General features: G+C 34.2%; 1 protein-coding gene across 4 annotated transcripts in view; it reads right to left on the bottom strand.

Annotated features, from left to right (window-relative positions):
• Positions 1 to 10,066, bottom strand: part of SPEN (spen family transcriptional repressor) — a 58,771-nt gene that overhangs the window by 20,916 nt on the left and 27,789 nt on the right. For 3 of the 4 annotated variants that reach the window (XM_008588827.1, XM_008588830.1, XM_008588826.1), the window contains 4 exons: positions 7,926 to 8,126; positions 4,241 to 4,392; positions 1,150 to 1,275; positions 720 to 833 (listed from right to left, as the gene is read on the bottom strand). In XM_008588827.1, coding sequence (XP_008587049.1) covers positions 720 to 833; positions 1,150 to 1,275; positions 4,241 to 4,392; positions 7,926 to 8,126 — 593 coding nt within the window. Of the gene's footprint in view, positions 1 to 719; positions 834 to 1,149; positions 1,276 to 4,240; positions 4,393 to 7,925; positions 8,127 to 9,997; positions 10,060 to 10,066 lie in introns of those variants that run through there. The other variant, XM_008588829.1, reaches the window with a different exon arrangement.

Consider the following 10,066-nt stretch of genomic DNA (forward strand, 5'->3'; position numbering starts at 1 on the left):
ATTGCCGGACACGGAAAAAGACAAAAATAAATAAATAAATAAAGAATTTCAGTGATTTTTGGTTATAAGTAGTACTATGTTCTTAAAGCTGCTGAATTTTTATACAGGCAATCTTTAAGACATGTATTTCTCCAAAAACTAAAAGCTACATTTAAAGAAATGTCAAAGTTATGCAACATACCCACCAGAGTAAATATGTTTTTAAAGAGTTAAAGCTTTACCTTCATACAATGGAATCCAGTCCAGAGACCCCTTTCCTCATTCATGGGTGTGTTACATCATAACCAACACTAGTTAGATGAGTATTCTGTGTGAACTTCCCTTTAAAGTCATCATCATTTTTAAAAAATCAAGTCTAATTACATATTTAGTGTAAATGTGAATAATTATATAAGTAGACAGGCTACTAAGAAACTTAAAAGCATAAGACTTAAAAGCATAAACTTAAAAATCCCTAAGAAACATTCTATTTCATATTTAACTGTACTATAATAGTTTCAAAATGAATTATCTTATCCAGCTCAAAACAGGTTTTCAAAATACTCACTCATGTCATAAGCAAATGCCCTTGTAGACCAAATTTTAGCAAAGAGAATTTCAATGTTCACATTATGAAAGAAAAGGAAAAGGCAGCATTAGAAATTGGGACTGAAAGGACAGGATGCCAAGGAAAGGGAATCAGAAGTCAGTTGAACCACACACCAAAATCTCCCACCTACCTTTAGCACAGGCCCATATCGGCAGAAATGTCGTGTTAAATACTGATCCGACACGTTTGAAGAAAGCCCATCTAACCATACACAGTTTGTAGGCATGCTTTTTCCAAAACCCAGCTAAATATAAAAGATGAAATTTCTATTAGGAAAGTCACAATTACAATTCAACTACAGAATTCTGAGAAAAGTAGTCTTCTGTTAGGAAATTTTATCAAATCAACATCTCAAGTGGGAACCATCTGGTTAAAATCAAATAGAAATCTCCAAAAAGCAATCCTGCCTAGCTAATCAAGTACTCAGATAATAGTATAACAGGATGAGGATGCAAAGAAATGTATCACCTATATGCTTATCTAACTGTCCTAGTGCAATCTTCAGACATTAAAAAGCAAAGCAAATCATAATGCACAATAATTTATAAAACATCATTTACCTTGAGGCGATTATTTCCAAGGTATTCCCCATCCATCTTCTTAATAGCTTTACAAACACTGGCAATATCACAATATTGCAAGAACGCATACTGAGGAACTCCATTTACTTTCTTAATATCAATATCCTAAAAAAGTGCATCAAAACCACTTAGCAATATGCCAACAAGAATTCAGAACAAAACAAGTCCATACAGGGTGTTTATTTCTCAAAAAAGTCACACTCTCAATAATCATTTTCTTAGTTAAACTTATACATCTTTATACAACTGTAAATTATTAGTTTAAAAAACTGTACAACACAGCATTTATAGTCACAAACCATGAAACCCTTCCAATGTGAACTTCTTTGCAGAAAAGCAACTGCACTGCATCTCAAAATTTAAAATCTATAATACCAGTGTTAAGAGAAATTTATGACAATAAAGAAAAGGTAGCTTAGCTTATTTAATAAAATCTGAAGAAATAATTCCCTTCTGCAGTATCTAAAATCCTTATTAAGGGCCAGGACATTGAAAACATAATATCTAAAAAGAATAAGAATGATAAAGAAATCAAGTTTTCAAAAAGCAATTTAAGGGCCGACCCCGTGGCGCACTCAGGAGAGTGCGGCACTGGGAGCGCAGCGACGCTCCCGCTGGGTTCGGATCCTATATAGGAATGGCCAGTGCACTCACTGGCTGAGTGCAGTGCGGGAGACACCACACCAAGGGTTGCGATCCCCTTACCAGTCACGAAAAAGACAAAAAAAAAAAAAAGCAATTTAAAACATGCAATCCTGAATTTAAAGACTCATCGAATTAGTATATCCAACCGAACCAAGACTGGTAATTGAGAAATATGGTAATAATCTATCATATCCAGAATGAATGGATATATAAATACCTGAACTACTTCGTGAAGATGCACCACACCACCATTCCTGGATTAAGGAAACACTTTATAAACGTACACCCCTATCTCTTTGCAATGTCAAAATCTGTAGTCCCACCTGACACTCCCGTCCTGCCTACCTCAGCAGGCAATAGGAAGTGCTGAAAAAAACATGGCTTAGACATGAAAATGATCCAGAGAAACCAGATGGTTAGATGGCAAAACCTGTGCTTAAACAATAATGATCAGGGTCATGTATTACAGCATAAGTATTGTGAGTATATAAATCTCCTTAGGGGCCATAAGCCAATAATCAAAACTTGAAACAGCAAAATGAGAAATGCATTTAAAGAGCTATTCCATGGGTCCTAAAAAAGCAATCTATACTCAAAATCATTCAAAATAATGGTAAACAGGAGCTGATCTTCACCATTATGTAGGATATAAATTCCAGGATAACTCCATTTAAGAGAAATGATCTCCAAAGAATACTGGTGGGCAGACTCACTAAATAAGTTCTTCTGGCTATAGCATAATCTGTTATCAATAAGCAGTAGACCATTTTTCCGACGTTTCTGTGTCATTTGAAATATTAACTCCAGCAATTGTTAACATAATGAGATTATGGTTTTCAAACAGAATACTGAAATGTCCACCTTATTGAGAACCATAGCTCTTAAAACACAACAATCATTTTCAGCAATTCTGGTGATGAGAATGTATCCATGTGTCCAACTACACATTTTAACACTGCACAGAAACTTAAAGTAGCAGCTATATTCAAATAAAAGTATGTCTGATGCCAGCCAGCCGCAAAAAAAAAAAATTATGTCTGAAAATTTTATCAATTCACAGACTCATGAATGTCAAACAGCGAATTAAACAGATAACTATCTAAAGACAGAAGAAGCTGGAGCCCAGATAGTAAGTGAACTCCATGCCACTCATTTAGGTAGGCAACAGATCTGGAATTAGGATAAATGTTACTCTCACAAAACCGAAAGAACTTAAAATATCAAAATAACTGAAAAAGAAAGATGAACAATGTTTTGCTGGTATGTTTCTCTAAATAGATATACAGCTTTTCTGTTTTCTCCCTCTTTTCTACCAACCACTTCTATATCTTGCCACCTCTCCCTACAAGATGAGGTTTAGATCTACCATGAGCACAAATAATATTTTATTCACAAGACTGATTATGTCATTAAAAAAACAAGGATCTCTTGCTTAGAGCAATAGTATATAAACAAGGATGAATAGATGGATGAACAGACACATGAAGATACCCACACACATACTCCTGAAAGATTAACAACAGCTGTTCCTACCCAAAACATTTTTCACTCTCCAAAGCCTAAATATAGGAGAGCAATTTCTTCAGTGTTATTAATAAAGAGAGAGTCTTGGAAAGACAGAAATAATCTCCCTGTTTTTTTCAAACACAGAACAAAATAATATACCTCAAGAGTATAAAGCTGTAACCAACCTATTTTCACTATAAATTGACTCAAGTTTTGAGTTACAGGAAACAGAAAAATCCTTGTATCCCTCAATCTAATAATGACTTGCATAATATAAAAAGTGACTTTAATTAATATAATCCCTATTGTACATTTTGATCACACGATCAATCTAATAATGACTTGCATAATATAAAAAGTGACTTTAATTAATATAATCCCTATTGTACTTCTGATGTGCATTTTGATCACACGATAATCATACATTAATGTGCTGCTTCTTTTTTTACAAACATGTTGTCCAGATTTTCCTTTCAACCCACAGGACTGGAGATGGCATTAAAACAGAAACCAATTAACAAAGAAAGATAAAAATAGATAAGAAAAAAGGACTGGCCAGTTAGCTCAGCTGTTTAGAGCATGGTGTTACACCACCAAGGTCAAGAGTTCAGATCCTTGTACTGGCCAGCCACTGGGGGAAAAAAAGAAAAGAAAAGAAAAAATATAAATGTAAATAAAATAGACAAATACACTTGCATATTACATGTTTTTACATACAAATAAAGGACAGTACCCAATGGGCTTGTCCACATCATCTTTTTCTTTTCCCCCTAGATTATCTTTTAACAGGACTTAAAAAACACATAGAGTAATGAGAAAAATATACATTATACCATTAAATATCACCTTTCCAAACATAACTACACCTTATGTTTTCTGAAAAAGATCTAAAGTTGTTTTTATTTTAAAAGCAACATACCACAATTTCTCCAAAGCGCTGGAAGATGTTGCGAAGGTCATGGTAAGTAGTGGTTTTTTCAAGGTTGCCAATAAAGAGAGTTCTTGTTGCTTTGGGGTGAAATTCATCTATTCTTTCATCCAAGGGGCGAAACTCATTTTCACTTTCTGTCTCTGTAAATGGCATAGGGACAGAGTAAAAAGAGAAGAGAATGTCTTAATGTGTATTTATACATCATGGGAAAAATCTACATTTAAAATACTAAATCTCAGAAATAATGGGCTTGAATACTCACAAATGGAAAGTTATAAACACCTTTAGAAATAGTTGCCCTTTGTTAACTCCAAAGAAAAAGAGGAATACAAAGGCTAAAGAAACTTGTCAAAAAAAAATTTTAAGGGCAAAGTAATGTTTTGTTTAAACTTTAAAATAGAAAAATGAACTGCATTTCAATCTAAGTTGATTTGTTTTTAAAATAATCACTGACCCAGGAAGATTTTAAACCCCAACAAAAATAGTGACTATTTGTTTTTTTTGTTTTTAAAAGATGACCGGTAAGGGGATCTTAACCCTTGAGAAGGGGTTGTCTGCACCATGCTCACCCAGTGAGCTAACTGGCCATCCCTATATGGGATCTGAACCCGTGGCCTTGGTGTTAACAGTACCACACTCTCCCGAATGAGCCACAGGCCGGCCCCCAAATAGTGCATATTTGAACCTAACCTTAGGTTCCAAAATTATGTAGCAGGCTCTCAATGTGGATTATAAAACTACATTCTGAAATACACATAAAAACTCAGTTGAAGATAGTCTAGCTTCATTATTTGTTTAATTTCATTTACTTCTCAACATTTTATAAGATATTTAACATTTCACATTTGTCATGCTAATTAACACAATAACCCCACTGTTTAAATGAAGAATTTTTAGAAACAAGAATAACTGTAAGAAAACTATTGAAGCAACAATTATGAAATATCTTCTTTTGGTATTGTATGGTCCCCAACGACAAACAGAAAGAGGCTAAATAATCCTTAAGGTTTCTATTTTTTATGACCAAAAACCCTGGCTTAATTTCTAATTCAATCACAGCCTTTCTCCGAAGCTCCTTTATTAGCTTGGTTTAGGGCAGGGACTTTCAAGGTTTTGTTGATAACAATTATAGTACAGTACTGTATGCTCTATCTTTTTTTAAAAATGTAAAACAAAGCCATCCAAAAAAATTAATATTTAATCAACTTTACTGAAACAAAATGTTTCGTGCCAGCCACTGAACATTACTGGTGATATCAATGACACTGGTATTTAAAAAACTCAACTTCAGAGATGCTGAGTGCATTCAGCCAGAATATATCTCATCCCACTTTGATGGCTCTAATGATAGCTCAGCTTAATCTTACCAGTTTCAACAAAGCATATGTACTTTCACAGAGTCATGTACACCTAGAAACTACCCAGGGCTCATAATACTTGTCTCCATATATACAGTGTGTCTCACAGGGGTATATCTCATTTTGAACTCAACTTGGTCTTCCTGAAACTATGTAATAGAGAGCAGACATTTAGAAATATTTCAAAAAAGAAAAAAAAAAATTCAGATATATCTAAGACTTGTACTCCGAATGGCAGAATCAGAAGGGTATGCAGAAGGGTTGCAAAATAGAAAAAAAAAAATTCAGATATATCTAAGACTTGTACTCCGAATGGCAGAATCAGAAGGGTATGCAGAAGGGTTGCAAAATCATGATTTGCAACCATTAAAATCTGTAATGGCTTCACTTCTACCAAATAACTTCGTAAACTTTCAAAATCAGAAATTCAGTTTAGCAAAGGAAAAAAAAAGAGTGTTTTCCACACGTAGTCTACTTAACTTAATGACCAGTCTACGTCTTAATGCCTATACAACTCTGGAAAAAACTCCTTTATCCTCTAATTTCATATTTAGGGGATTCTAGTGCTATGTACAAGAGTAAGAAACAGTACCATCTTAGAAGCCACCAGGAGTCTATCTGCAAAGTTAGGTTTCTTGAATTTGGATCTTTAAAAAAGTCCTTGACCTAAGCAATCAGCTCAACACATTTCAATACATTTATGACTTAACCATCCCACGGCATAAATGTAACCAAGTCTCCACACCCAGATTCAACTGTTTCAAATATGCCATTAAACTGGTATTTAATGTTGTCGCATCTGGGAAAAGTGCCTTCAGCTTTCCTATGTTTGAACCAACTAAACTCCTCAAAAGCTTCACTGGCAGGTGGGTGGTTAAAGACCAACTATTTCCTGGCTGCTAAATAATCAGGTAAAAAGTTATTTTACAGTAAATCTCAAGCTAGACCTACCACTTGGAGATCACGGAGTCACCTACTGAACGCCCCTGGAATAGATCATTACTTAATAAATATGATAGGCGCTACAACTTTATGTAGACTATACAACATTCTAAGTATTATTCCTCAAGCACTTATGACCCGTTCCAAATGTATAAAAGAACTCCTGAGTTGCTCTTAGCTCAGTATAATTTAGGGCAGTACATCTCAAACTTAGTAGAGAAAGGAATATGAAGGCGTAATCTATAATTACTTTGAAAAGGTAACATTCCTTTGAATTCTTGCATTTCATCATAAAATTATGCACATTTTATAATATTCACTCTAACAACTCTGTGCCTGTTTTAACATATAAATAACGTTTATACATTCTTTTCAGGGAAATTATATTTTTCCTCTTAATTGTCAAATAAAATCAATATTCCAAGAATATTCATGTTTACCCCATAAATTCCACTCAAAGTCTTAAAGTTCAATTGTCTCACCTTCACAAGGTGACTGTGATTTTAACGATTCTATTTAATTCCTTTATAAATTTACTCACAAGTTGCCTTAAATCAAAGGTTCCCAAACTTGAGTGTGGGAATTCTGAATCGTAAGCTGGTGTAGGGTCAGAGTCCAAATTTTTAAATAAGCACTGCAGGTGGTTCTCAAACAGGAGAAACACTGACTCAAGCTATGTCTACCTTACAATAGGTATTACAGGTGGGTTAGAGCTAAAAAAAAAAAAAAAGGTTTTCTTGAAATTCTCAATGAATCGTACCTTTAAGGCTTGGTGCTGCCTCTCTGTCACTAGCTTTCAAAGTCATGCCAGCTAGAATGGGAGATGCAATTTGCGCTGGGCATACTGGGAATGAAACCAGTCCAACCAGTCCTTCAAATCAGCATTAACAAGCAGTTTGCTTTCTATTCTCCTAGGAACTATCTTTCAGTCTCAACCAATTCAATCCTTTTGGGAAGACTGGACTCAACAGGGGTCCTAAAGCTCTTCCTTTCAAGGGTGTGTGTGTGTGACTCTGTCTCTCTCTCTCTCTCTCTCTAGCTGGTATGGGGATTGGAACCCTTGACGTTGGTGTTATAATATCACTCTCTAACCAATTGAGCTAACCAGCAAGTCTGCTCTTTCACAGTTTAAAAGTCAGCATTTCTCCATTATAGAAACAGGAAAATCTTCACCCTTCCTAACCAAAACAATGTTTTTTATTAAGTAGAACAATAAATATAGCCACCCTTTAAAATAGAAGTCACTGGAAGTACGTCAATAAATAAACCTAGAATAGTGTCTACATTCAGGAAAATACGCTGCCCTCTCATAAGAGGAATATGAATGAGATGTACATAACTTGTAACTGAAACTCAGCTTCCTTGTCTCTTACCTGGCCCTATCCATGCTGTTACTTCAATCTGCATGCCAAAGAAAAGTTTTCCTTTTGATGCAGTCAATGCTTTTTCTTGGTCCTCTTGCTGCCGAAAGAATACCAGACCATACCTCTCTTCTGAAGCTCCATGTATCTGCACTGAAGTCACCTTTCCAAATTTCTTAAATTCATGGAAAAGGCCATCTTTAAGGCTTGTATCTAAATCCCCAAACAATAAAAAGTTATTTGTTTCTCTAATTTAATTACAACTCAATAAGCAAGCCACTGAATCTTTAGCCTGGTTTGTGACTGAAGTTTTATCAGCATTAAAACATTATTTTTTCAAATAAAGTAACCCTAAAAAGATATTTTGGAGATTAGTGTACAATTCTGAAAACAAACTGGGTGTTTGATAATATTATTGGTTATGTGTCAGGTAAGAATGGTATTGTCGTTATCCAGAAAAATGCCCTTACGTTTTATAGATACATATGAAAGTATACATCTGTAAGTTGGTATGAACTGACATCGGGGATTCACTTTAAAATTTTTTTTTTTTTTTTTGTCTTTTTTACTGACCGGTAACGGGATCGCAACCCTTGGTGTTGCACCCCCACCGCGCTCAGCCAGTGAGCGGGAACCGGTCTCCATATGGGATCCGAACCCTCAGCGGGAGCGCCGCCGCACTCCCAAGCGGCACACTCTCCAGTGCACCACCGGGCCGGCCCTAAAATATATTTTTTAAAAAACCAATAAAACAGAAGAAGAAAGGAAACAGATGAAGCAAGAATGGCAAAATGTTGATAATTTTTTAATCTGGGGTATGGTATAAGGGGAGTTCATTTTGCTATTCCTTCTACTTTTGCATATGTTTAAAACTTTTGTAATAAAAATTTTATACATATATTTATAAATAAACAAAAGTTCTAAAGATTTGAGAAGAAAAGCCATATTTCTAGCTTTTTAAGTATCATCTCAATGATAAAATTGTATGGAAAGTAACATGTAACAAGTTAAACAACTTTAACACCTTTTACAGATGTATCATACCACCTGAGGGTCTTGTGTTAATTTATTTCATTATAAAAATAAAAGACGTACAAAAAAGCAAGCCAACTTACCCCCTTATCTATCTCTAAGTTTAAATTTAGAAATGGACAAAAAGCTTATCAACAAAAACAAAAGCGTATCAACAAAAACAAAGGCTTATCAATATTTGTGTCTCAATACATCTAATCACAAACCTAGTCTTAAGTTTTATAGGCTATTTTAGTAAATAATTTAAGCAATCACTGAAATGCTCTTAGCTAAGAAATACTTAAATTTGGTCTTTGTTAATCTGACCATGTACTAACAGCTTTAACTTGTTTACATACTCAATGCCTGACATAGGAAAACAGTATATTATGGTGAACTGTCGATTAAAAATATCACGAATAAAGAAGAGACTACAGACTAGCTTTTAATTAGATATTTCCATTATTCATGGTTTTCCTCGTTTAAAATGTTAATATTTTCAAAATATTTCCATTTTATGACCAAAGTTATTTCACATAACACAGGACTTCAGGCCAACGTAATAAATCTAACTGAAAATATTAGTATTTCTAAAATTTCATCATACCAAATTCCCCCAATACCAAAATATTTAATCCAGAAACATACTTATTCAAAAATAAACCATGCTTCCTTTATATATCATCCACCACACAATCTTTATATATATACAAGGGGACTTCAAAAAATTCATGGAAAGATTTGTATTATCTTTTAATTCTATTTTTCCATGAACTTTTTGAAGTCCCCTTGTATATGTACATGCATACAATATATAAATAACATGCAAATGAGATATACATAAATAAAATACCATCCACCATGCAATCTTTATATATGTGCATGGGTAACAAACTAAAAATTAAACTACATCAAATTATAATAATCACATGCTTTTTCTTATATGGCATTAAATGCTAATGAACCACAAAAGGAAAAATTGTTTTTACTACAAAGTATAAAATTCAAGTTGCCCAGTCTATCTCATTCCCCAATAATAGCAGAGAAGAAATCATAGTCATACACCATTTTACCTGTAGAGCGTACTGGAAGATTCTGAACCTTGATCCCAAAACTTTTACGGGGCTCATCTTTTTCCAGAG

This window comes from Galeopterus variegatus, unplaced genomic scaffold, assembly GCF_000696425.1.
Source record: "Galeopterus variegatus unplaced genomic scaffold, G_variegatus-3.0.2 Scaffold5054, whole genome shotgun sequence".
Taxonomy (NCBI): Eukaryota; Metazoa; Chordata; class Mammalia; order Dermoptera; family Cynocephalidae; genus Galeopterus; species Galeopterus variegatus.